Source organism: Halichoerus grypus, chromosome 2, assembly GCF_964656455.1.
Source record: "Halichoerus grypus chromosome 2, mHalGry1.hap1.1, whole genome shotgun sequence".
In the NCBI taxonomy this organism is placed as follows: Eukaryota; Metazoa; Chordata; class Mammalia; order Carnivora; family Phocidae; genus Halichoerus; species Halichoerus grypus.
The window spans coordinates 162,836,167-162,864,143 of NC_135713.1; the positions used below are offsets into that span (position 1 = coordinate 162,836,167).

The 27,977-nt window shown below is 46.2% G+C and overlaps 1 protein-coding gene across 1 annotated transcript; it reads left to right on the plus strand.

Moving 5' to 3' along the window:
- On the plus strand, window positions 1–27,642 carry TRPV1 (transient receptor potential cation channel subfamily V member 1). The gene is made up of 15 exons (XM_036092868.2): window positions 1–287; window positions 1,083–1,249; window positions 1,326–1,478; window positions 1,961–2,101; window positions 2,249–2,547; window positions 3,113–3,292; window positions 5,252–5,410; window positions 7,046–7,141; window positions 8,671–8,741; window positions 13,374–13,539; window positions 13,970–14,036; window positions 16,705–17,027; window positions 18,478–18,605; window positions 19,172–19,287; window positions 26,710–27,642. Exons 1-15 carry the CDS (start codon window positions 1–3, stop codon window positions 26,880–26,882), a joined length of 2,526 nt encoding a protein of 841 aa, XP_035948761.1. The 3' UTR covers window positions 26,883–27,642.
- Window positions 27,643–27,977: the final 335 nt, after the last annotated feature.

Genomic DNA, 27,977 nt, shown 5'->3' on the forward strand with positions numbered 1-27,977 from the left:
ATGAAGAAATGGGGGAGCTCAGATTCAGGGGAGTCTGAGGACCCACCCCAAGAGGACTCCTGCCCAGACCCCCTGGATGGAGACCGTAATTCCAGGCCAGCTCCAGCCAAGCCCCAGTTCTTCCCCACGGCTAAGAGCCGTAGCCGGCTTTTCGGGAAGTGCGACTCAGAGGAGGCTTCTCCGATGGATTGCTCTTATGAAGAAGGCCAGCCAGCCTCCTTCCCAGCCATCACAGTCAGCCCTGTTGTCATCATCCAGAAGCAGGAGGACGGCCCCACCTCTGCCAGGTAAGCTGTATCTGGAGCCTGGGCCCTCTCCTCACCAGGAGCCGAACGGGCTCACCTGGCTAAGGCCCCAGCGACGGAGATCACGTGGTGCTCGAGCTTCTGGGCTGCAGGTCCTAGAGCCAGGGAGCCGGTGGCCTTCAGAAATCCTGTGGTCCAGCATCTGCACTCATAGGAGCTTTGGGACACATGGTCATGGATGCTGGCATATATGCTGATCTTAGCTGCCGGCTGATCTGTAGGTGTCCGGGCCTCGAATGCTCAGCAGCCCCAAACATTTAGACTTTCAGTTGAAAAGCTCAAAGCCGGGATGCTTTTAGTTAGAGTGCAGAACAGTTCTAGTGAGGAGCCCACCAGCTCTCTTGCCTCCGCCAAGGCAGGTCAGGGAGGGTGACCTGCTAACTACTAGCTAGCCTCCGGGCCAGCGTGGGGACAATTTTTCACTTGGCAGTGGCCATCCAAACCCTTGAAACCCCTGCCTCCAGCCCCCTCCAGGCGACTGCCTCCAGAGCCGCAGCTGCTGAACAAGCAGGGAAGTGAGGGGCCAGGGCATTGGAGGAAGCGGGGGCAGGGAAGACTTTCTAGATGGTGCCTACAGACAGGGTGGGGATGGACTGAGGGCACATGCACTCCACAGTTCCTTGTTACATCAGTTTCCCAGACCGTCCCCTAGACTAAGGGATGGGTTTTGTACCACGTTTTCCCCCGTTTTGGTTTGCCCTGGGCTTTCGCTGTGCTCCCTGACAAGCGCTGAGGGCAAATCACAATAGTCCGATGAAGGTGTTGTCCGGCCCACAGGCAGCCGTCCCAGGATTCTGTCACTGCTGCACCTGAGAAGAGCCTCAAGCTCTATGATCGCAGGAAGATCTTTGAAGCGGTCGCTCAGAATAACTCTGAGGAGCTGCAGAGCCTGCTGCTCTTCCTGCAGAGGAGCAAGAAGCACCTCATGGACAGCGAGTTCAAAGGTGGCCCCGGACAGCCAGATTCCTGGGAGGGGCCGAGGCCGCCGTGCCCTGCTCTGACCCTCACTTTGTCTTGCAGACCCAGAGACAGGGAAGACCTGTCTGCTGAAAGCCATGCTCAACCTGCACGATGGGCAGAATGACACCATCCCCCTGCTCCTGGAGATTGCCCGGCAGACGGACAGCCTGAAGGACTTAGTCAACGCCAGCTACACGGACAGTTACTACAAGGGTGAGGAGGGGGTGGGGTCTGGCACGGCTCTGTCCACAAGCACACCCGGAGCCCAGAGGCGTTGTCGTGCCTGGGCAAGCCTCTTGGCTCCTTGCTCCCGGCACCAGCCACTGATGGCATGTCCTGCTCCCAGCGGGTCCTTGCTCCCGCCCCCCCACCTGCTGGACTTGGTTTCTCCCGGTGCTGATGGTCCCATCCTCCCCTCTGCGGACTGGGTGTTCTTTGCCTCTGGAAGCCATGGCTACTCTCTCTGCTACTGTTCCTTGACGTTGGGCAGTTCTAACTACTCCAGTCCCCGGTCTGGTGTTCCCTTGGGGGTCTCTACTCCTGCCTCAGGGACTCCCCGGGCCCCCTTTGGGCATTCCGGCCTGCTCTCCTCTTTTGTGGGGGAGTCATCTGGCATCTTCTGCCCAAGTCTTCCCCCTTGCACCTGTCCAAGCACAGGACTGTGAGCACAAAGCCAACGGCACGCATCTCCACAGGCCAGACGGCCCTGCACATTGCCATTGAGAGGCGGAACATGGCACTAGTCACCCTCCTGGTGGAGAATGGGGCAGACGTCCAGGCTGCAGCCAACGGGGACTTCTTTAAGAAAACCAAAGGGCGGCCTGGCTTCTACTTTGGTAGGGAGACCACATGGCAGACACTTGGCTTTTTGACAATTGCTAAGGGGAGGTTTGGGGTGGAGACAGAGGGATTTGGAGGCTGGGTGGCCCAGGGACCAAGCTAGTCTATTCCTGGGGCCCATCATATGCCTGTGTTGGCCACAGGTGAGCTGCCCCTCTCCTTGGCTGCATGCACCAACCAGCTGGGCATTGTGAAGTTCCTGCTGCAGAACTCTTGGCAGCCAGCAGACATCAGCGCCAGGGACTCCGTGGGCAACACGGTGCTGCACGCGCTGGTCGAGGTGGCCGACAACACAGCGGACAACACCAAGTTTGTGACGAGCATGTACAACGAGATTCTGATCCTAGGGGCCAAGCTCCACCCTACACTGAAGCTGGAGGAGCTCACCAACAAGAAGGGGCTGACACCACTGGCTCTGGCCGCCAGGAGTGGGAAAATTGGGGTACGGGGGAGGCTTCATGCCTGAGCTGGGGGCGTGACTTCCGAGGGTGCTGTGGGAGGGCACTGCCTGCCTTGCTGCACACCTGGCGTCACCCCCCTGCAGAGCCCTGCTGCTGTGATACTAGCCTGTAGGGGTGGGGGGTAGGGGGCTATTAGAGTAAGCCAGAGGAATTGTGAGATGCTGAGCAGAAGCCAGGCATCACCCCTGGCTCTCTCCGGTTTCCACCTCTGAGCAGCAACAGCCAGACACGGAGTGGGAGTGAGGTGCTGGGGCCTGGGCGTGGGGGTGGGTTGGCCAAGGGTGAAATGGATGCGACCGGGTGTGATCAGCCAAGTGCGATCAGGCAACGATGGGTCTGATGTGGCTACAGCTGGGGTCTGAGTAAGTGGGCAGGTTGGTCAGGAGGCTGCTGCATAGAAGTGAGGGCTCTCCTGGGGCTGGGCTGGGTCTCCAGCTGGCCTAGGAAGCAGACCTACTGTTGAGGCAGAGCCGGTGGCCTGGGGGGGATGCCCCCGTGGCGGGGCTCCAGGCTGGTCTCTCACAGGCTCTTGTATCCCTGTGGTAGGTCTTGGCCTATATTCTCCAGAGGGAGATCCAGGAGCCTGAGTGCAGGCATCTGTCCAGGAAGTTCACCGAATGGGCGTACGGGCCCGTGCACTCCTCGCTCTACGACCTGTCCTGCATCGACACTTGTGAGAAGAACTCGGTGCTGGAGGTGATCGCCTACAGCAGCAGTGAGACCCCCGTGAGTGGGCCTGGGTGGGGCCTGGGCAGGGCGGGCTTCTGGCCTCTCTGCGCCCCCGCCCCCATCCAGCTTTGCCTGTCCTTTCATCAGTGAAACCTGCTGCCTGGGGCCTAGGCCCTGATGCCTCATCTCCCCATTTGTTCCCACTGAATGTTTTCCTTCATCGTACAAATAATGTAGGCTAGTTTTCCCATAAAAACATAAATATTTCAGAGAGACAAAAAGAACCCTCTTTTTATACCATATAAAAACACGTGGCTTCATTTTGTTTACATAAATGGGATCATGCTATACAAAATGTAGAACAAGCAGTTTTTTCACTTACTGGTGTGTCCGTAGATCAGTTTATATTGTACATATGGGCCTGCTCCGTTCAAAAACTCCGGCTGCATGGTGTTCCCTAGTAGGGATGGGGAGTAAACGTCCATTGGAGGACATTTAGGTTATTTCCAGTTTTTTGCTACCACAATGCTGCAGGCCACTTGGCATGGGTTTGGGAATTTTTCTAGGATGCCTGGAATTGGAATTGCTAAATCAAAAAAGTATGTCTGTTTTAACGTTTTAATAGCTCCTGCCAAGTATCCTCCAAAAAGACTGCATCGATTCATTTGCCCACCACCAATGGGTATACATCTACCCATGTCCTTGTCAACCTGGGTATCATCAATCTTTTCTCAGAAACTAATTTAAGTTCTTGGGCCCAAAAATACTATCTTATTGATGTCTTCACTCTCATTTTCTTGACTAACGTGAGGTGGATAATTTTTCGTATAGTTATCTGACCATTCATATTTCTTTGGTAGATTTCCTATTCATTGTCCTCAGCCATCTCTTCTACTGGACTGTTGGCCCCATTCCTTTTGGTCTGTAGGTGCTCTTGTTATAGAATGAATTGATCCTTTCTCTACTGCATAAGTTGCAAATATTTTATTTTCTTCCAGTCTGTCTCTTGCCTCCTGACTTCATGTAAGGCATCATTTGCTTATAAAAGTTTTTCATTTTGAGAGTCAAATTAATTAGTCTTTTTCCTTTATAGCTTCTGTGACTTGTATCTTGCTTTGCAAGGCCTTTTCCATTTTAAGATTATACACATATCCTTCAATACTTTTGTTTAGCTCCTTTGTAGATATTTTATGTTTCGCTCCTTAATTTATCTAGAATTTATTTTTGTGTAGGTGTGAGGTAGGCATCTTACTTAATTATTTTGTTTCCAAATGAGGACTCCAGGGCCACTTAATGAAAAGTCTGTCCTACGACCTCTGCTTTGAAAGGCCACCTTCCCTGTCCATTCTTTCTAAGGTGATACCTGCCCCCGAGGCAGACCCAGGGGGTGGGTCTGGGCTGTCAGTGAGGAGGGGCTGCCACAGGATCTCACAGGACAGAGGCTGTGTTTACAGGGGCAAAGTTCAGGGGAGAGAGAGGTCTAGCCTGCTTTGCTCCGCCCTGCCAGCCTCCATCTGGGCTGCCTCGCTGAAGCTGGGCTTTGGAGAGGGCTGGCCCATGTCCGAAATGGCTCCAAAAAGGCTGGGGTGTTTGACCTAGAGAGGAGAGGGCTGTGGGGCCATGGCTGCCATTTTCATGTCTCTGAAGGCTCTCTTGGGCAGAAATTCAGTACTGGGGTCCCTGAGTACAGAACTGGGACAACTGGTGGAAAGCGGAGAAGACCAACTTTACTCCAGAGGATAAATCTTCCTGACAGTTACCATTTCTCCCCAGGCTGTGTGAGGCAGCAAGGCGATTCCTATCCCCAAAGCTATTGAAGAAGTCACTGAACAGAGACCTCACTGGGGGAGCTTAAGCTTGGGCTGGGGGTTGGACTTGATGGCCTGCAAAGGTTAGGATGACCTGATTTTGGCTCATCCATCTTAGGGAAGCTGGAACTTTAACAGAGACTCTTGGATATGAGATTTTGTGGTTTCTGGCTGGGGAGTGAGCCTCATCTCTCTCTGCTCCCCTTAGAATCGCCACGACATGCTTTTGGTGGAACCTCTGAACCGACTCCTGCAGGACAAATGGGACAGATTTGTCAAGCGCATCTTCTACTTCAACTTCTTCGTCTACTGCTTGTATATGATCATCTTCACCACGGCAGCCTACTACAGGCCTGTGGATGGCTTGGTGAGGACTGAGCCTCAGCTTCTGGACAGGGGAGTGGGGAGAGCGATGGGCATTCTTATAAGACCCCCAAGACCCAGGCCCAGGCCAGGCCCTGAACTCCTTCCCAGCTTGCTGGAGAGATGAAAAAGATCACCTGGAGCTCCTTATGTACCCATGCTCAGCCCTCCACCTCTCAGGCTGTCCTGGTAACACTCCTCCCCCAGCCTTCTCGGTCCCTCCTTTAGCCTCCTGGTTCTGTGAGGCCGAGTGTGTGGTCTACGAGGTCCCTGATGGCAGAGGAGGGATAACAGGTTAGAAAAGATGGAGGAATTAGGGCTCCAGAAGCAGCTCTTCCTTGGGTTGGCTGTCTGCAGGGTCATGGGCTAGCATGAGCCCTGGGCCCATTGCCATCCTGCTAACCTGCCCCCTTTTGTTCACTCACTCGCTCATTTTTCATTCCCTGGTTGTCTACTTTTGAGCACATCTTTTTTTCTTCAAAGATTTTATTTATTTATTTATTTGAGAGAGAGAGAGAGAGACAGAGAGAGCACAAGGAGGGGGAGCAGCAGAGGGAGAAGCAGACTCCCCACTGAGCAGGGAGCCCGACACGGGGCTCGATCCCAGGACCCTGGGATCATGACCCGAGCCGAAGGCAGATGTTTAACCGACTGAGCCAGCCAGGCGCCCCTTGAGCACATCTTCTGTGCCAGGCCCTGGGCCATCCTTCACATCAGCTTAAGACCAGACTTCTTCCTTTGCCAGGAGCTATTGACTCCTTTGAGTTACTGAATTGGATCCTTTCTATTCGATACCGAAGCACTTACTTTGTTGCCTTTATTTCCAGGGTGCCTTGCTTATAAATTTGATTTAAAATTCCACTTCCAAGTTAGGTAGAACCTGGTTTCTATCCACCTAGTAGGGCCATTTAATAATTTCATTTTATGAGAAAAGAGAAACATGCTAATAAGACAAGCTAGTGAAGCAGTGTTTACAAACCACCGATGGCCGGCAGAAAGGAAACCCACCCCAGGAAAGTGTCGGAGACACAAGGATGACACAGTGTGGGGGACGTCCCGCCTCCCGCCATCCGCGGGCAGCCTTGACAGGGGCCCAGCGTGGCTGTGGGAGCAGCGGGAAGCACATGGCATTGAGTCTGTAGGAGTATCTGCAGCTACGCCATCAGGCCCGTCTCGGCAGAGCTCCGGGCCGGGACGCTGTCTGGGAGGTAGCACAGCACGGTGAGGATGCTCTGCCTGGCACCTAGGGGCTGCCGCTTGGGGAATCGGGTCCCACAGAGGGGCCTCCTTGCAATTGTCCCCAATAATGCATGGTCTTTAATTATGCCTCTCTCTTTTTTTAGATTTTATTTATTTATTTGACAGAGAGATATAGCGAGAGAGGGAACACTAGCAGGGGGAGTGGGAGAGGGAGAAGCAGGCCTCCTGCTGAGCAGGGCTCGATCCCAGGACCCTGGGACCATGACCTGAGCCGAAGGCAGACGCTTAACAACTGAGCCACTCAGGCACCCCTATGCCTCTCTCTTGATAGAGGGTGAGCCTCTTGGGCAGGGGCTGACTCTCAATCGCAGGGCTTGGTAAATGTTTGTTGAGTGAATAAATAAGTGAATGGAGTCACTAACTTCTCTGCACCTTGCAGCCTCCCTATAAGCTGAAACACACCGTTGGGGACTATTTCCGAGTCACTGGCGAGATTCTTTCTGTATCAGGGGGAGTCTACTTTTTTTTCCGAGGGGTAAGCATTCCTTCCCACACTGTGAGTTTCCATTATCACCAAAACAAAAAGCCAAGAGACTCACTCATTGCTCACTCACTCTTTAATTCATGGGAGAGATACACAGGTGAAGATGAGAGCCCTCCAAGCATTCACGACTGGGGGTTGAGGGTCTGCCCAGTGGGTTCCTGCAGGCCCAGGGTAGTCACGTTTGAAGACAGTCAGGACCCCTCACTGAATGTACAATTGACCCTTGAACACTGCAGGGGTTAGGTGCGCCAACTGCCTCCACAATCAAAAATCTGCATATAACTTTTGACTTCCCCCAAATTTAACTACTAATAGCCCACTATTGACTGGGAGCCTTACCAATAACATAAACAGTCAATTAACACATATTCTGTATGATATATGTATTGTGTACTACATTCTTACAATAAAGTAAGCTAGAGAAAAGAAAATGTTATTAAGAAAATCATAAGGAAGAGAAAATACATTTACAGTACCGTACTGTATTTACCAAAAACAACAACAACAACAACAAAACTGCATGTAAGTGGTCCCTCACAGTTCAAAACCATGCTGTTCAAGGATCAACTGTAATATTTAATTACAGAAGTAGAATGGAAGCGTCTTAAGTGACAGGATCATGACTGGTAGTTGTTCAATTAATCCAAACAGTCTGTTAAAGTTCAAAATAATGAAAGAAATTTACACATATACTGGTATCATTTTATTTTACCTGAAAATACATGCATATTCCTTGGCAATTTTTCTAACATACGAACAGTCTTTTCTTTGAAATTGGGACCACTGTTACAGGTTACGTTGTTACAAATAATTGGAGATTATTGAGATTTTTTCCCCTTAATCTTTTTGATCTAAGCTACACCCAATTTTTCTTAGTGACTCACCATTAAGGAGTCTTTCCAAATCATTGGACTCTGTCTTCACAGAAGCAACTATCTTTATTTTGCACTCGTATTTTACATTATAATAAAATACAAAGCCACAGTAGCAAGTTGTAGTGGGCAAAAAGCACTCTCGGCAAGCAGGATTAACCAGTGGGAGGGAGTGGAGTGTGTGCGTGTCCGGGAGAGGATCTCCTAGCCACCAGCACTCACTGTGGGCATCAGTCAGAATGATTTCAGGGAGTGGAGAGCCCCGCCTAGTCTGGGGATTTAGGTCAGTGGAGGCTGATTAAATTTTTACTCTAATGCACAGTTCTTAGAGAAAACTAGGAAAAAATGCACATATTAAGAAGGAGAAAAAAATCTCTCCATCTCATCATTCAAACACAGCAATTAATAATATTTTGATGCTTTTCCTTCCTGTCTTTATTTCTAGCTATAGTTGTAATTCCACTCTCTATTTTTAAAAATCTCTCCCAACTGAGTTACATAACATTACCTGTTAGCCTCACTGTTCTACCCTCTTCAGAGTCTCTGCTCTGATGCACTCCTGTGTTCCATTGTAGGCTCTTTAGGGAACATTGCAAGTGTTCACCATGTAGCCTTTCCTGGGATCTCACTCTCTCTGTTTGCCTACAGATTCAATATTTCCTGCAGAGGCGGCCATCAATGAAGACCTTGTTTGTGGACAGCTACAGTGAGATGCTTTTGTACGTGACCTTTTGACTCTCATGCCTCAGCAGCACACAGCATCTTCTGGCCCCGTCCTAAGATTAGAGCCCTCCGTTCTCACCCATCCTTTTACATGTGCTGGGCCTGGAACATAGTAGGACCTCACAAACGTGTTGAATGAACGATGGAAGGCCCTCAGTAAATGTGTGTTGAGTGAGTGGATGCTGAGGCTCTTCTCTATGTCAGATATGCACCAGGTGCTAGGGAATGACCGGGCTTGGCTTGTGTGGCTTGGGGTCTGAGTTACAGTCGGAACGCTCCTGTTCATTTTTTTCATACATTCGTCCGACCATTTGGCATTCACTGAGTTGGCACTGGGATACTGAGATGAAACAGATATGATTCCTATCTTCAAGGAATTTCCAATCTTTAAGGCAGGGTTTCTCAGCCTTGGCACTGTGGACATTTTGGACTGGATGCCTCTTTGCTGTGGGGGCTGTCCTGTGCATTGTAGAATGTTTAGCAGCATCCCTGGCCTCTACCTTCCAGATGTCCCCCAGTCTTGACAGCCAAAAATGTATCCAGATATTGACAAATGCCCCCCACTTGGGGAGGTACACTGCTTTATGGGGAGACAGATGAGCAAAAACAAGAGTTATAAAACAATGTGGTTGTCACTGAGAACCTCCTTCCTTCACAAAATAAACTGGAACCTTAGGAAGTTTCCTTGCAAGACCCAGGATACAGAGGGGGTCTTCAGATGGGGATGGATTCTTCTCCTAGGATCTCTTCTATGGACTTTACTCTGATCTCCAGGTTTCCCTCATTCCTGAGGCCTCTTTCTTTATTCCTGGCAAATGCAAGGAGTTGATTCTCATCCAATTGTAGCTAGCTTGTCCCTAAGACTCACAAACCCCATCCTTTTACTATAATCTTGAGATGCTTACACTTTTATTTTGTTTTGTTTTTTATTGGTTTCAGGGGTCAAATTTAGTGATTCATCAGTTGCATATAACACCCAGTGCTCATTACATCAAGTGCCTTCCTTAATGCCCATCACCCAATTAATTACCCCTTCCCCCCACCCACCTTCCCTCCAGCAACCCTCAGTTTGTTTCCTAGAGTTCAGCATCTCTTACAGCTTGCTTCCCTCTCAATTTTCATCTTATTTTATTTTTCCTTCCCTGCCCCTATGTTCATCTATTTTGTTTCTTAAATTCTACATATGAGTGAAATCGTATGGTATTTGTCTTTCTCTGAGATACTTACACTTTAACCCCAAAGAACAGGATCTGTAGAGTTAGTGCAATGCTGGTTTGCTTTACTAAGAGAAGCAATATTCTCCTACATAGCATTGTGCCAATAAACTTGATTCTATTTCTAGGAATACCCATTGTAGGCAGGTTAGAAATTTATTTTATTTTAATTTTTCAAAGCTACCCATGCACATAGGGAAACACTGAAGAGCACTAAAAAGCTTATAGCCAGGATATGAGTCCCTCATCTTAACCCTTCCCATTCCTTGCATTCCTCCCTCCCAGGGACAATCACTTTTCATTCTCGTAACTTTCTTCTGATGTTTACTCACCCAGTAGATGACGATTTAGCATCTTTGTACTTCCTTCCTTTCTGCTTCCACTCCTCTAGCCTTCTAATATGGTTCATAGTAATTTTTGTTTTCCTGGATATTGAGTAATTTATGTTCTTACGTCTCTACGTGTAGTAATCACAGTCAAGCTTCATGATATACTATATTTCTTTTTTTCCTGTTTCTCCTAAAGTTAGTAATTGTCTTGTTTTTATTTGTTTAGTTTTATTTGTATCCACTGTTAACTCGTCCCACACATCTTGAAGTCTCTCAGTACAATTTTTCTCAAAATCAGTCACCTAAATTATATGATCGGAATCCCCTGCTCCTTTTCTTTTTTTCCTTGAGAGATTTCCTCCTGAAGTGCTGTCCTCTGTTTCTAACTGAGCTGGTTGCTCTCTGGGCCTGCTGCTTAGCTGTCATCCTGGGACTCCTCTTTGCTGCCAGCCTTGGGATACTCACTGCTTTCCTCCTGGGTTAGACTTCTTGTCTCTTTTTTGATTTTCCTCCTTGTTTTGTTTGAGCACATCCTTCAGTATTGTCATCTGGTGAAAAGGATGGTCTTATGGTAGAGAACACAGTGATGACAGCTTTCCATACCTGGTTCTTGAGTCTCATTGCTGCCACGTATACATCCAAGGTGTTATCCCTTCACGAGCACCTTGGAGATCCCTTTCACCTCTCTCCTGATTTGAATCCCTTATTTTCTGAACCTTATGTCTTCCTCTTTACTGATTCACTCCCTTGTTTGGGGGGAAGGCATCCTTTAGCCATAGAGAGAAGACACATAGTAGGGAAGGGGGGAGTAAAATTTATTTTAAATCTGGCATGTCTGATAATATTCTACTATACCTTCATGTTTGGTTGATAGCTTGGTTGGGTATAAAATTCTTCTAAAAATTTGAAGATATTTCTCCATTGTTTCCTTGCGTCCAGTATTATAGATGACAAGTCCAAAACCATTCTGATCCTGGATCCTCCTTTAAGACCTTGTTTTGTTTCTCTCTTTGTAAATCTGTAGTACCCTCCATTTGTTCCTAGTGTTCTTAAACTTAATGATGTGTCTTGATGTGGATGTGTTTTTATCCAATGTTCTGGGCACTTAGGGGGCTCTTTCAATCTGGAAATTTATATCTTTTATTTCTTGATTTCTCTTCTGGAACCCTATGATATATATATTGAACTTCCTGACCTAGTCTGAACCAGTTCTTGTATTTTTCCCACTTGGGTTTTATCTCTTTATCTTTGGCTCTTCTTTCTGGGAGGTTCAAGTCAACTTTAATTTCCAACACTTCTATTGAATTTATTATTTTTTGTATCATGTTTTTAATTTCTAAGTACTCTTTAAAAAATTCTTTGTTCCTTATTTATAGCATTCTATTCTTGTTTCATTGATGCAATCTTCTTTTGTCTCTCTGAGACTGTTAAAATAGTTTTTGGTAAATTTTTTCTTTTTGCATAGGTTTTATTTTCTCCAAGTTGTTGTTTCCCATTTTCTTGTTTTGCTCTATCTTTCATGTTAGAGGATATTTGGAAATTTTTGCTGGCTGCTCATGGGTAAGAGTGGAGGACTGAAAAGCTGGTTGGAAGCTCTTTTTAAAATTTTTTTAAAAGATTTTATTTATTTATTTGACAGAGAGCAGGAGAGAGAGTGAGAGAAAGCACAAGCGGGGGGAGCAGTAAGGGAGAGGGAGAAGCAAGCTCCCTACTGAACAGGGAGCCCAAAGCGGGGCTTAATCGCAGGACACCAGGATCATGACCAGAGCCGAAGGCAGACACTTAATTGACTGAGCCACCTAGGTGCCCCTAGAAGCTCTTAATGCGTGAATAGGGCTTATCAATTTTGAGCTTCACTATAAACTAGTCTATGTAAGCTCTTTATTGAAGAATATCCAAAGTTAGTCGATTGTATCTTTTCAATTTTCTACTTGGAGGGAAGAAGTCTGGTTGCCAGATTTCTGAGAACTGAGTGGAAAAGAGGGATTTCTGTAATCTGTATTATATAAAAATCATATAGTCTCCTGCTTTTGGTAAAATACCAATGCTTTCACTGTTGTTTGATGAAAGTGGGTCCAAAGATCCTCTGTTTTATCTTCTTCAGAGACAAAACCTCCACTCTTCCTTATTTTAGGTCTCTTCATCTCTCCTCCAGCAGTCCCTAAGCCTTTTGAGACTTTCCCCCCTACAGATTTGGATTTGGTTTTGTTGCATCTGCTAAGTCAGTTTTCATTTGTCCACTGCTTCCCAAATTCATATGTGGGGGCTCCATTTGCCACCCAAGGCAACTCTTTACCTATCTCAACTGGTGTCAGTTCTTATCTTGGCTAAGGTTCTGCAAATACAGAGGAATAAAGTTCTGCAAATACAGATGAATAGTTTTCCTTTGCAGCAGAATTGATGAGCCAGTCTACTGACATCAATTTGCAGTAAACTCACATCAGTGCTTTTTGCTGGGTTCTCTCCTACCAATGGGAGTTGAGGTGGTCAGTGTGGTCTATAGTGTAAAGGTAGCTGGGGGAACTTTCAGGAGGAGGCCGTGATGAACAGGAGACCTGGGATGAATATGTAAAGAAGGGAGCCCTGGGCAGACTCTGACATAGGATTATCAGATTTACTCTACCTTATCCATGGATCCTACTTAGGTAGCCCTCAGCAGGCCAAGTTGCTGAGGGACATCTTCCCTGGCTCTGCTTCTGAGTTTGAGGGTGTGACCTGCAGACTCCACTGTGATTTTTCAGGAGAGCATGGCCTGCCCCTCCTTACTGATAAAGTCAGCCTTTTTTCATTATTGCCTTTTTAGATGTTTTTTTCCTAATTGCCCCTTCCATGAAATCTAGTACCACAAATATACTGTATAGTTGTCTATGTACTGCGTTAATATTTGTGCTTTCTACAAAAAGAGAGTAAGATTTTGCACCCCCCTAACCAACTTTTGCCCTCTTGGGGTTGCTGTTGCTCCCACTGGCTAAAGGAGGCAGGACAGCCAACCCTGGCTCCTACCACAGCCTGTGGTCTGTGCTTCTGAGGGGTGCCAGGTCTTCTGGGTGCTCACAGACAGAGCTTCCTATCCCTCCACCTTCAGTTTTGTGCAGTCACTGTTCATGCTGGGGACCGTGGTGCTGTACTTCTCCCACCACAAGGAGTACGTGGCCTCCATGGTGTTCTCCCTGGCCATGGGCTGGACCAACATGCTCTACTACACCCGCGGCTTCCAGCAGATGGGCATCTATGCTGTTATGATTGAGAAGGTGGGTGCCAGTGTCCAAGCAGTTTCTCCACAGAGCCCGTCTATACCATGGGTGTGTGGGACATGGTCTACAAACTGTCCATCCTCTGTAATGTCTGGGGAGGTGTTGGTTTAGTTCAGGACCCACTTTCCCAGCTAATTCCTCAAGAATCAGGCTATCTGGCCCTGACCCAGGTTTGGGGGCTCCGCTGAAACTTGACCCCTTTACATACCAGGCCCCCATCTCCCACCAGAACAAAGGCCAAGGAGGGGGGAGTTGTGGGTGACGTCCGTATGACCCCAGAACTGAAAACCACCAAACCAAACCCTCCTGCATGTTCTCCAGTTCTACTTGGGCTCAAGATTAACCCCCAGGCTGACATAGTCCTGACCCTTCCCTTGGCCTTGTCTGGGACTGGACTCGGTTCTGACAAGCCTGCTCTCTCTTGCAGATGATCCTGAGAGACCTGTGTCGCTTCATGTTTGTCTACCTTGTTTTCTTGTTCGGGTTTTCCACAGGTAATGGGCTTGCTCAGGGCTGGTGGTGGGCAGAGATCCTGCTCACCTCAGCTTCCTGAGGACTCTGCAGGGGCTGGGTGGGGAGAGGCCCGCTGGGGTGTGTATCTGCAGGTGACAGAGCTGGAAAATAAAGAACACAGAGAAATGAGCAGGAGAACCTGGAAATGTAATTCATAAAACATTGTAAGCAATTTTAGAGGTATGAAGTGCTGCTTGCCTAAAGTATAGCTGCATTTTGGCTTATTTTTTTCAACTTTTTATTTTTAATTAATTAATTAATTAATTGAGAGAGAGGGAGAGGGGCAGAGGGAGAGGGGGAGAGAGACTCTTGAGCAGGCTCCATGCCTAGCGCAGAGCCTGACTCACAACCCTGTGATCATGACTTGAGCTATAATCAGGAATTGACACTTAACTGAGCCACCCAGGTGCCCCTTTTTAAATTTTAATTTTGACATTATTTCAGACTTTCAGAAAACTTGTAAATAATGCAAATAACTTCTTTACTTCTTATCCCAAATTTTACCACATTTTAAAATCACATTCTCTCCCTGGTACACACACACACACACACACACACACACACACACACACACACGAGCACATGCACACCACCACCACCACCATACTTAAAAAGAAAAAAAGTAAGCTGCAGACATGATCAGCCCTTTACCACTGGATAAAGCCTGCATTTCCTAAAAACAAGAATATTTTCTTACATAAACAATGTATAATGATCAAAATAGGGAAATAAACATCAATACAGTACTATTAGCTAATCTACCAAACTTATTCAGATTTCACCAATTGTCCTAATAACGTCCTTTAGAGAAATGAAAATCCCAGATCAGGAATTACATTCAGTTGTCATGTCTCTTTGGTTTCTTTAATCTGGAGTGGTTCCTCAGTTTTTCCTTATTTTTTGTGACCTTAACATTTTTAATGAGTAAAGGCTAGTTTTTACAATGTCTCTCAATTTGAGTTTGTCTGATGTTTCCTCACAGTTAGATTCAGGTATGCATTTTTTTATCAGAATGTCAAGGAAGTAATGTGTGTCTTCCTCAGTGCATTGTATCAGGAGTCCCACAATGTTTGTTTAGTCCATTTCTGGTGATGTTAGCTTTAATTACTTGGTTTTGACGGGTCTGCTAGATTACTGTCAAGTAATTACCTTTCCCTTTGGAATCAATAAGTAATTTGTGAGGAGATGCTTTGAGACTAGGTAGATATCCTATTTCTCATCAAACTTTCAACTGGTAGTTTTAACATCCACTGATGATTCTCACTTGAATCACTTAATCCTAATAGTTGCCAGACGACAATTTTCTAACTCCGTCATCCCTTCGACATTTATTAGCTGGTATTCTATTGTAGGGAGGAGCTTTCCATTCTCCTACATTCATTTATTATTTACATCAGCATGGCCTCACAGATTCTTTTCTGGTTTTGTTTCTTTTTCGTGGATTCTCACTTTGTTAAATGGGTCATAATCTTTACTATTACCACCTATCTTGACGCTGAGATTGTCTGAGTAATCATATTTACTTGGGGCCTCTCCAAGCTGGTTCCTGTGCCCTTCTGACACACGCACAGCATTTCCGGACACCTGGTTCTGCTTTGATCCTCATCTGAGTCCTGCAGTTACGTGGTTCATATGCACACCCTCCCCTGTCCCCACCCCACGGCCTGTTTTGGAATCTCTGTCTCAGAGTTATGGACAGCTTTGACTAGGAGCTTTGACTGACAGGGATGGGTGTGGGCTCTGGCACCTGGTCTTCGGTCCCCACAGGAAGTGGGTTAATGGATACCGGATACACAGTAACCGTGGGGCACAACTGTTAGAGAAGCTCTCAGGCTCCAGATTATATTTCCCAAAGAAAGGTGTAGCAAGCAGCAAGAGACTCTTCTGCTCTGAGCTGCTTAGTCCCTATCATTCTGGAATGAGCTGGCTCTGGGTCACCCTCTAAGGGGTACAGGCAGACAGGGGGTGATTGAGAAGCTGGGTATGGATTCAGAACTGATATGTAAAGTTAGGCAGGTTGTGTGCTGCACAAAGGTGACTGTATTCACATTGTATATATAGATTTGCATATTTATTTTAACAGTTTTCTCCTAGCGGAGGATGATAAAGTTCTTATTGTAACAGAACAGTATACAGTTGGCCCTTGAACAACATGGGGATTAGGAACACCAATTCCCTGCACAGTCAAAAATCTGTAAATAACTTTTGACGCCCTCAAAACTTAATAATAGCCCACTGCTGATCAGAAGCCTTACCAATAACATAAACCGTTAATTAACACATATTTTGTATATTATATATTATATACTGTATTCTTATAATAAAGTAAGTTAGAGAAAAGAAAATGTTATTAATAAAATCATACAGAAAATACATTTACAGTACTATACTGTGTTTATTGAAAAAATTCTGTGTATAAGTAGACTCATGCAGTTCAAACACATGTTGTTCAAGGATCAACTATACTACAACAGTTTGCTGATAGTTCTGAAGAAGAGGGTTGTTTTTCTGTTTTTAAATTCACAAAAAAGTGTCCCATGGCCAAGCAGCATTCCTGCTGCAGACCCATCCTGAGATATGGGGTATGTCTGTTGGTGGATCTGTCTTGGCTTCCATCCAGCTGCACCTGTCCCTCTCCATGCCCTGTAGCGGTGGTGACACTGATTGAGGATGGGAAGAATAACTCTGTGCCGGCTGAGTCCACATCGCACAGGTGGCGAGGGCCTGGCTGCCGGCCACCCGACAGCTCCTACAACAGCCTGTACTCCACGTGTCTGGAGCTGTTCAAGTTCACCATTGGTATGGGCGACCTGGAGTTCACCGAGAACTATGACTTCAAGGCTGTCTTCATCATCTTGTTGCTGGCCTATGTGATTCTCACCTATATCCTTCTGCTCAACATGCTCATTGCCCTTATGGGTGAGACTGTCAACAAGATCGCGCAGGAGAGCAAGAACATCTGGAAGCTACAGGTGGGTCAGTGGGTGGGGTGTGCGCAGCAGGAGGCTGTCTGCAGCTCTGTTTGCTGCTTAACACAGCTAGGTGTGTGAGCTCCTGCAGGGTTTGAGGAAGGGCAGAGAGCCCAGGCAGCCCTGGGGGATCAAGCAGCAGCATCTCTCCCCCAGTCGGCTCCCTTCTGGGCCCTCCTTCAGGGTTTCCCTCCCAAGCATCCCCAACTGGTGTTCACAGCATGTGCTTACTGTGGCTGGGCAGTCCCCAGGGTCAGGAGATGGAAGGCTCAGCCCCATGGGGTGCCCACCTCACAGGAGCTTGGTCTAGGGTGGGCACCAGACACCAGACTTGGGGGCAGCAGCTAGAATGGGGTGAGCCCTAACAGCTGCATTTTTGAGGCCCCTGGTCCACATCTACCCTCCCACCTAATAATAAAAGTGTCATTCTTATTAAGTAGCATTGACTCTATATACCATGTATTGTTCTAAGTGTTTTACATCCTCTCATTTAATTCTCACAACAATGCTATCAAGTGGCTACCATTACTGTTCCCACTTTTGGATAAAGGCACTGAGGCCTAGAGAAGTTAGGTATCTGTGTCCAAGGTAACTACAGATCTTCCGCAACCTACAATGGGGTTACATTCCGATAAACCACCATAATTTAAAAATGCGTTTAATACACCCATCCTACTGAACATCACAGCTTAGCCTGGACTACCTTAAATGTGCTTAGAACACTTAACATTAGCCTACAGTTAGGCAAAATCATCTAACACAAAGCCTATTTTATAATAAAGTGTCGGACATCTTATGAAATTTATTGAATACTATAATAAAAGTGAGAAACAGAATGGTTGTATGGGTACAGAGTGGTTGTAAGTGTACTGGTTGTTGACCGTTGTGATCGCATGGCTGACTGGGAATGCCCAGCATCACGAGAGAGGATTGTACCGTATTTTGCTAGCCCGGGAAAAGATCCACACTCAAAACTTGAAGTATGGTTTCTGCTGAATGCGTATTGCTTTCACACCATCGTAAAGTTGAAAATCATTAAGTTGAACCATCGTAAGTTGGGGACTATCTGTGGTAAGTAGCACAGTCAGTATTCAAGCCAAGCGGTCCCATCTTGTGGCCCTGCTCTTAGCTACTACACTATCTGCCCCTTTGTGAGCACTTCGGGGAAGAGTCCGGGGCTGGACACTCCACATCACTCATGGGAGGCCCTGCCCCGACCCGAGCTGGCAGGCACCAGCAGTGCCTGGGCAGGTCTGGGCTGGATAGGCTGAGCTTGGACTGTGCACCTGCCAGGCTACAGAAACAAGCCTGATATAGAAGGCCCTGGGGTTTAGCTTAGGGGCACGGGGGCTGGGAGAAACTCTGGAGAGGCTGATCTTGGAAGCCCCACTGGCAGCCAAGGGAAGCCCCGGGATGAGCCCTCTGCCCCTCTGCTCTCTGTGTCTTCTCACAGAGAGCTATCACCATCCTGGACACGGAGAAGAGCTTCCTTAAGTGTATGAGGAAGGCCTTCCGCTCAGGCAAGCTGTTGCAAGTGGGGTACACACCTGACGGCAAGGATGACTACAGGTGGTGTTTCAGGTAATGCCCAGGCAAGAAATCAAACTTAGGGAGCTCAGGGGCTTACTTATAGATATCAGGGATCTACCCCGAGCCAGCTATGGGTACAGAGGCCATTCTGGGGCTTTGTGGGCATAGGGCACTCACCTAGAGCCAGCTGTGGATAGAGAAACCTGGCTCAGGGCTTCGTGGGACCAGTCATGAACATAGGGGACTCTCCCAAGGCCAGCTGTAGGTAGGTACAAGGGCTACCCCAAGGCTCAGCTGTGGGCATCAGGGACTTACTGTGGGCATAGGAGACCTACTGGAAAGTGAGGTGTCCAAAAGGGGTCATCCAGTGATCAGGGTCAGAACCAGGAATCCAGCATTTAAAGTCCCTGGGCTTCATGATGTGGTCCGAGAACACAGCTTTGGGGGTGGTGTCCAAAAAGCAGGCCCCTCTCAGCCCTCCCCCTACCAGCTATGTCTCCCGATCCTGGTCTATGGGCTTCTTGGGATTGGCCTGTGGCACTAAGCCCTCAACCTGGGAAGCTAGGCATGGCTTTTAGGCCCTCAGCTCCTAGCTCCCTTGTCTCCTTGCCCTGCAGGGTGGATGAGGTCAACTGGACCACCTGGAACACCAATGTAGGTATCATCAATGAAGACCCAGGCAACTGTGAGGGCATCAAGCGCACCCTGAGCTTCTCCCTGCGGTCAGGCAGAGGTGAGGTGTGAGGGAAGGGTGCTGTGGCATGGAGGTGGCCTGATGTTGGGCGGGTGAAGCCCTGGGGGGTCCTTGCTCCTTGCAGGCCCTCTTCACCCCCCAGCCTGGATGCTGGGACAGCCCCAAGGGTCAGGCGCCTGCACACACTCAGTCGCAGGCACTCTGTGTACTCTCACACCTTCCTGCACAGCCGACTGTGACACATGCCCACGCTCACCAGCTCTGCCAGCACCCTGGCCCAGGCACCTGTCCTCAGGTGCCCCAGCGGAAGCCCTTTGTCCCGTGTACAGCCATCTGGGACAGCTGGCCTTGTTGTGGGCTGCCCTGTCTTCTCCTCCCGTTGCTCATACCCAGTGTCACATTCCGCTCTGTGAGGCCTCCGGGCACAAGCAGGTGCAGGCAAAAACTCCCCTTGCAGGAACACATCCAGGCAGGCGGAGGAAGCATGGGGAGAGTAGAGGGTAGATATACCTTGAGCAGAAATGCTCTGCAGAAAATCACCACCAGAAAAAAAAAGTCCTTTAACAGTTCATGGTAAACATTTAATAGTACGTGTTAAATTAAAGGTCTAATTGAGAACATTTACTTAAAAATGAAGCAAACCTCGTTTGTATTGAACAGATTTTGAGTTATAATTCAATTCTGTACTAATTCTTTGTTTTTAGCTTTTAGAAAATTGTGGTAAAATATGTATAATACAAAAGTTGCCATTTTAATCATTTTTTAAGTGTACCATTCATTGGTGTTAATTGCATCCACAGTGTTGTGCAACCTTCACCACTATCTATTTCCAAAACATTTTCATTATTTCAAACAGAAACTGTACCTATTGAACAATTACTCCTATTTCTCCCTCCCGCCAGCCCCTGGTAACCTCTATTCTACCTTCTGTCTCTGTGGTTTTGCCTAGGGTAGATACCTCAGTATAAGTGGAACTCACATTTTGTGTCTGGCTCAGTGATATTCCAGTGTAGGTATATACCATGTTTTATTTACTATTCACCTGTTCAATCAACGCCAGGATTGTGTCCAACTTTTTGGCTGTTGTGAATAATGCTACGAACATTGATCTACACAATTCTGTTTGACTCACTGCCTTCAGTTTTTTATTATTAATTAATTAATTAATTTATAGAGAGGCAGAAGCGGGGAGGGGCAGAGGGAGAGAGAGAATCTTAAGCAGGCTCCACACCCAGCGTGGAGCCCGACAACGAGGGGCTCAATCTCATGACCCTGAGATCAAGACCTGAGCTGAAATCGAGAGTCGGATGCTTCAGTTCTTTTGGATAGAAATGAAACTGCTGGGTCATATGATCATTCTATGTTTAACTTTTTAAGGAACTGCCAAACTGTTTTCTAAAGCAGCTGTATTTCTGTACATTCCCACCAGCAATACATGAGGGTTCCACATCCTCACCAACACTTGCTGTTTTCTGGGTTTTTGTGGTGGTGGTGGTTGTAGCCATTGTAATGGATGTGAAGTTGTATCTCATTGTGGTTTTGATTTGCATTTCCCTAATGACTAGATTTTGAATATCTTTTCATACGCTCATTTGTCATTATAGGTACTCTTTGGAGAAATGCCTATTAGAGCAATTGGCCCATTTAAAAATTTGTTTTGTTGTTGCTGAGTTATAAAAGTTCTTTATACCTTTGGGTATTGATCCTTAGCAGGCATATCATCTGCCAGTGTTTTCTTCTATTCTGTGAGTTGTCATTTGATATGAAAGTTTTTATTTTGATGAAGCTCAATTTATCTATTCTTTTCTTTTATTGCCTATTCTTGTGGTGTAATATGTAAGAAATTATCACCAAATCCAATGTCTTGAAGATTTTCCCCTATGTTTTTTTGTAAGAGTTCTATAGTTTTAGTTCCCTACCATTTTTATTGATTTATTTATTTTTTCAATTTTTTTATTGTTATGTTAATCCCCATACATTACATCATTAGTTTTAGATGTAGTGTTCCATGATTCATTGTTTGTGCATAACACCCAGTGCTCCATGCAGAACGTGCCCTCCTCAATACCCATCACCAGGCTAACCCATCCTCCCACCCCCCTCCCCTCTAGAACCTTCAGTTTGTTTTTCAGAGTCCATCGTCTCTCATGGTTCTTCTCCCCCTCCGATTTCCCCCCCTTCATTCTTCCCCTCCTGCTATCTTCTTCTTTTTTTTTTCCTTAACATATATTGCATTATTTGTTTCTGAGGTACAGATCTGAGATTCAATAGTCTTGCACAATTCACAGCGCTTACCAGAGCACATACCCTCCCCAGTGTCCATCACCCAGTCACCCCATCCCTCCCACCCCACCCCCCACTCCAGCAACCCTCAGTTTGTTTCCTGAGATTAAGAATTCCTCAGATCGGTGAGGTCATATGATACATGTCTTTCTCTGTTTGACTTATTTCGCTCAGCATAATACCCTCCAGTTCCATCCACGTCGTTGCAAATGGCAAGATCTTATTCCTTTTGATGGCTGCATAATATTCCATTGTATATATATATACCACATCTTCTTTATCCATTCATCTGTTGATGGACATCTTGGCTCTTTCCACAGTTTGGCTATTGTGGACATTGCTGCTATAAACATCGGGGTGCACGTACCCTTTCGGGTCCCTACTTTTGTATCTTTGGGGTAAATACCCAGTAGTGCAATTGCTGGATCATATGGTAGCTCTATTTTCAACTTTTTGAGGAACCTCCATATCCCTACCATTTTTACATTGATTTTTTATTCTCCCTTGGATTTCTCTTTTTTTAAATTTTATTATGTTATGTTAATTACCATACATTACATCATTAGTTTTTGATGTAGTGTTCCATGATTCATTGTTTGTGTATAACACCCTGTGCTCCATGCAGAACGTGCCCTCTTTAATACCCATCACCAGGCTACCCATCCTCCCACCCCCCTCCCCTCTAGAACCCTCAGTTTGTTTCTCAGAGTCCATAGTCTCTCGTGGTTCATCTCCCCCTCCGATTCCCCCCCTTCATTTTTCCCTTCTTACTATGTTCTTCTTTTTTTTTTTTAACATATAATGTATTATTTGTTTCAGAGGTACAGGTCTGTGATTCAACAGTCTTACACAGTTCACAGCGCTCACCATAGCACATACCCTCCCCAGTGTCTATCACCCAGCCATCCCATCCCTCCCACCCCAACCCCCACTCCAGCAACCCTCAGTTTGTTTCCTGAGATTAAGAATTCCTCATATCAGTGAGATCATATGATACATTTACATTGATTTTTAAAACTGATTCAGCATTGGCTTGTTTGCTATAAACCTTAGACTATTTCCCAGAGTCGTGACAACATTGGTTCCAAAGTTTCTGGTTTTTTTTTCTTTTTTTGATGTTTTTGTGGAGGCCTAAGTTTTGGGAGCTGCCTACTTTGCCATTTTGCTGATGTTACTAATTCTTGAACAAAGAATGAATCAGATGTTGACAGTTTGGGGTTTCTTTGGTAGGGTGGGGGAAGGGGCACAATTTTCAGATCAACTTGCCTGATACTGCATTTTTCATATTTGATATGGCTTCATAGAGAAACTCATTTTTTAAATATTTTATAAACTTAAAATCAACTTTATTGAGATATAATTTACATACAATAAAATGCACACATTTTCAATGTATAGTTTGGTAAGTTTTGGCGAATGTATACTCAGGCAACCACCACCCCACTCAAGATATAGAACATTTCCATCAGGCCAGGAAGTACCTTTTTTGTAATCAGTTCCATTCTCCCCATCCCAGGTCACCACTTGTCTAATTTCTGTCACGGTTAGTTAGTTTGCTATCAGCTTTTGTTTACTTGAAAATGTGAATTTCATTCTCATGTTTGAAGGATGTTTTCACTGAATAAAGAATTCTGGGTTAACAGATTTTTTTTTCCTCTTTTTAAAAAAAATTTCCATCACTAGCTTTTTCTCCACTATCTTCTGGCCTCCACTGTTTTTGATGAAAAGTTACTCATTATTTGCATTCCTGTATGTAAATTGTTTTTTTCTTTTTGACTGCTTTCAAAGTATTCTCTTCATCTTTGGTTTTCAGCAGTTTGAGTAAAATGTGCTTAGGTTTGATTTTTTTGGTTTATCCTGTTTAGGGTTTGCCTGAGGTTCTTGGATCTATACATCAGTGTTTCATCAAATTGGGAAACTATATATATTTTGCTCCATTGTCCCTAACTTCTTTTGGGGGGACTCCGAATACATGTATTTTATTTAATTTATTTTATTTAAGCTTTATTTATTTATTTGAGAGAGAGAGACAGAGAGGGAGAGAGAGCAGGTGGAGGGACAAAGGGAGAGGGAGAGAGAATCTCAAGCAGACTCCCTGCTGAATGCAGAGCCTGACACAGGGCTTGATCCCAGGACTCCAAGATCATGACCTGAGCTCAAATCAAGAGCCAGATGCTCAACTGACTGAGCCACCCAGGTGCACCTACATGTATTTTAGATCATTTGAAATTGTCCCACAGGTTTCTGAGGCTTTACTTTTCCTTGATTTTTTTTCTGTTTCTCAAATTTGATAATTTTATTGTTCTGTCTTCAAGTTCACTGATCCTATCCTCCAAATTACCATTTAGCTCATCCAGTGACTATTACATTTCAAGTATTATGCTATTTGGTTTTCGAATTTCTATTTGGTTATTTATTTATTTATTTAATTTATTTACTTATTTACAGTTTTCCTTTCTTTCCTGAGATTTTCTAGCTGTTCTCTCATCAAGATCCTATTTTCCTTTGGTTTTTTTGAACATATTAATAATAGTTGATTTAAATTCTCTGCCCACTAAATCCAACATCTGGGCCATCTTGGGGACAGTTTCTATTGACTCCTTTTTCTCCCCTCTTATTGTGAGTCACATTTCCCTGTTTCTTTGCATGTCTAGTAACTTTTAATTGTATACTGGGCATTGTGGATAATATGTTGTAGAGACCCTGGATTGAGTTTTTGTTTTAGTTGGCAGTTCAATTATTGATGAATCACCCTGAACTTGTGTAGGCTTAGTTTTAAACTTTATTATGGTAGATCTGTGAAATGCCAAGGGTATTTGCCAATTCCATCAAACATGTGGGACACAACCTCCAAATTGTTTCCACTGAGGATCTTGTCAGGGCTTGGTTTTAGGCTTTGTTAGGGTGGATCTTGCTTAGATCTTACTCTAGGACATGTAGAGTAAGTAGGGCATTTCTGGTATTTTAACTTGATCCTCAGAGTAGAAAAAAGGTGTTAAGGAGGTCTCTCCACTCAGCGCTGCTCAGCTTCTAGTGTTTCTATCCCACTTTCAACCCTATAGTGGCCACTGTCTGGTCAGCCTTATGCAGTCTCACATTGTACAAGTACTGTCCAGCCCTCAGCCCAGAGACTTCTAGACCTCCACCCCCACAGCTCTCTTCTTCCTCTTTTTCTGAGCCCTTTCTCATAGATTCTTGTGCTTGAGCTGCCCAAAACCCCGATCTCTTCTTCCTTAGTTCTGAGGTACTGCCATGCTCTGCTTGGACTCCAGCTCACTGCACCACAGTCAGAGAAACTGTCCCTATGCAAAGCATCAGGGCAATCATGGGGCTTACTTTGTGAATTTCACTTTTCTCAGCAATTGCAGTTTTCGATCTGTGTCCTATGCCTGGAAACATTTACTGCAAACATTTTGTCCTGTTTTATGGTTGTTTACGTAGCTAGCCCAGTACTACATACTCCATCAGGGCTGGAAGTAGATATCTATTTTATCAGGAGCCTCCTGCAATCCTGTAATTTTCCCACGAGTTTCATTAGAAGCACTTCCTGTGTCATGTCATAATACTTATTGATTATCTCTTCAATTGTTACTGGTCTAACTTTGCCACAGAGCCATTCAAAGATGATTTTGCCTGTAATTTGAGCAGTTTTCCAATATCAATCTTATTGATTTCATGAAACCTCACGTCTTTTAAAGATTTGCTGTTTTACTTTGCAATTGATTTGCATTGTGTTTGCATGACATTGTTGGCTGTTTATAACATTGCACATTCACTGTGATATTAATAAAGATATTGACCAAGTAGCAGGGATATACACATTTGTGTTACTTGGGTTGGGGTAGGAGATGGTTAGAGGTTCCCTGATTTCACATTTATAATTAGTTAGTGAATATTTCCTGAGCATTTTGCTTTTTTGTACAACTTTGTAGCAGTGGACACTTCAGTAATGAATAGTCATACAATTCAGATTACCAGGAACTCTCCCACCCACAAAGTGTGTATGATTGGGAAGGGGTGAAGGAACGCATGAGAGAAAGGCCAGGGAAGAAAGCAGTTAGTGGCTAAGCCAGGGAGGGCACTTGAGGGAGTCTTGGCATCAGGACTGTGGGAAGTGGGCCCTGGGAGCCCCATGCCTCCTTTCAGGGCCTTTGAGCTAGAGCTGGGCCAAGCAGTCTCTGAGGCTGGGTGTCCCCAACACTGAACCAGCCAGAAGATTGTGTCTCAATGAGACCTGGCCTATGTCCCCATGGAGTCCTGCTTCAATGCCTGGGTTTCCCAAGGGATCCTCCTTCAGCAGTTGATGCTTGATATAAGACTATGTTTGGGGGCAGGCCAGCATCAGCCTGCAGGCCTGGGTAAACACCAAGACCTGGAGAATTTGGCTGGAGTGGCCATGATGGGCCCAGTCTCCCATATTCCTGATGCCTTTGACATGCGGTCAGTGTTAGACAGCAGCAGAGGAGCCTGAGGGTAGGAGGTATAAATTGAGGCTGGTTTTCCGGAGATTAGGCCCAGGGTGGCCAACCAGAGGGCTTGGCTGACCGGGGCTCTGGCAGCAGTAGGAGAACATGTACAGCTTTCCCTCTTGGTTTTTGGTTTGCCTAGGTGGCGGGGAAGCTGGAGGTGGCTCTGGTGGTGACAACTGGATTCTCTTCAGGAGCTCCCTGCCCACACATGAGCGCCCCATTCAAGGCCTAATGTTACCATGGTTTCTTTGGCATTGTTCCCAATCCGCTATGCCCTGGTGGGGCCTGGTCCACAGATCCTGATTCTCTGGCTGCTGTTCATCACCCTACAGCTGACCCAGTGCGGCGCCACCACGGCACAGGCCCCAGTGTTGCTCTGTGGACAGCTGCAGTCCCTCCCATGGGGGCGGCGGGAAATGGAGACCAGGGAAGGGCAAGCAATGGACTCTCATGAGGTCCCTGCAAGTCAGGGTGAGGTGAAGGAAGAGAATTTAGGATCTTCCAGAGTGGATGAGGCTCCTTAAACAGGCAAGGGAAGAGGAAATGGCTCTTTCCTCTCAGAGGTTCGCCAGAGCAACCTCTCCATGTGTCTCAGGAAGCACCAAATGTCTGGGTCTCCTTTAAGAGACCAACAAGTTGGTAAGGCCAAGAAATAAGTGTTTATTTCTGCTTGCTGCATCCAAGGTCGTAATGATGTTTTACCGTTTAGTTTCAGGAAGAAACTGGAAGAACTTTGCCCTGGTTCCCCTTTTAAGAGATGCAAGTACAAGAGAAAGCCACTCTGCCCAGCCAGAGGAAGTTCATCTGAGGCACTTTGCAGGGTCCCTCAAGCCAGAAGATGCTGAGGTCTTCAAGGATCCTGTTGCTTTAGGGGAGAAGTGAGGGACCCCTCTAGGGTACTCTTAACACTGTTGGGCCTCAGAATACCCCACTGTGTAGGGAACAATAGGGCACTCTTAGCAGCCTCGCCTGGTCTGGGCCCGCCTAGGCACTTGCTTCGCCTGCTCTGGACAAGCTGCGGGAAGCATTGCTGGATGCACGGGAAGAGATAGTTGTCCAGCCCTCACTGTCCCCAAGTGAGTCTCCACCAAGAAAGGATTTTGCTCTCATATTTTTACTGACTTTGTTAAGTATCATGAATGATGAATCTTTGTGTGGACATATGTGATGCCCCTGTTTTATTTATTTATAATACTAGGAGTAAAAGTAAATGAGGCCCAGGAAAACACCTTTTAGAACAAAACAAAACATGTCCTTTGATGTAAAATGCTGAAGCTGTTCTCTGTATTGTGTTTAATACCTCCCCTGGACAGAGTGGTCTGGGGGTGATGTCCTTTAGTTGTCAGAGAAGGCGGGGGAGGCTGGCCCTATTTCCAGCTCTGCCAGAATCAGGTTTCGCCAGAGCAACTTCTCCTTCTGTGTGATACATCACAGTCCCAAACACATTAGCTCTATTGCTGTTCAGATAAAAGTACAGAACCATGTCTCAAAAGCACGTGGCAAGAGTTTTTAATGATCTTCCATTTATAGTGACCACAGTCTTGCCCCCTGCAGTGGTACATACCTCTGCCTCCATCCATCCTGTCACTCATCAAATAAATAAGTAAGTAAGTAAATAAATAAATATCATACCAAGTGTGAACTTTGTGCCAGTCACTGGGCTAGCATCGCTAGTTGGCTCTGTGGTGTGTATGTGTGTGTGTGGTACTACCGAGGCTGGGACTTACTATCGAGGTTAAGAAGGTTACACAGCCAGTAAACACCATTGCTTGGGTCTGCCCCCAGGCAGTCTGACTCCAAAGCCTGGAACTTAACTGTGGTGCCAGGCTATCTGGCAGAGAATGGGCTGGGGCATGCCAGTCCGTGCCTGGGGAGCGGAGACATGAGGGCTTTGTGCTTCCTGTTGTGGGTCTGGGACCCCTCGCTTTTCCTGTAGGCCTTCCTTAGAAGGTGTCATGTAGATGTCAGATATTTGCA

Excerpts from the sequence above, each read along its gene's own strand:
- TRPV1 (XM_036092868.2), top strand. The coding sequence starts at position 1 with ATGAAGAAATGGGGGAGCTCAGATTCAGGGGAGTCTGAGGACCCACCC. Across the intron at positions 17,028-18,477 it reads AGAACATCTGGAAGCTACAG|AGAGCTATCACCATCCTGGA; the intron begins GTGGGTCAGTGG and ends GTCTTCTCACAG. Across the intron at positions 19,288-26,709 it reads CTCCCTGCGGTCAGGCAGAG|TTTCAGGAAGAAACTGGAAG; the intron begins GTGAGGTGTGAG and ends TTTACCGTTTAG.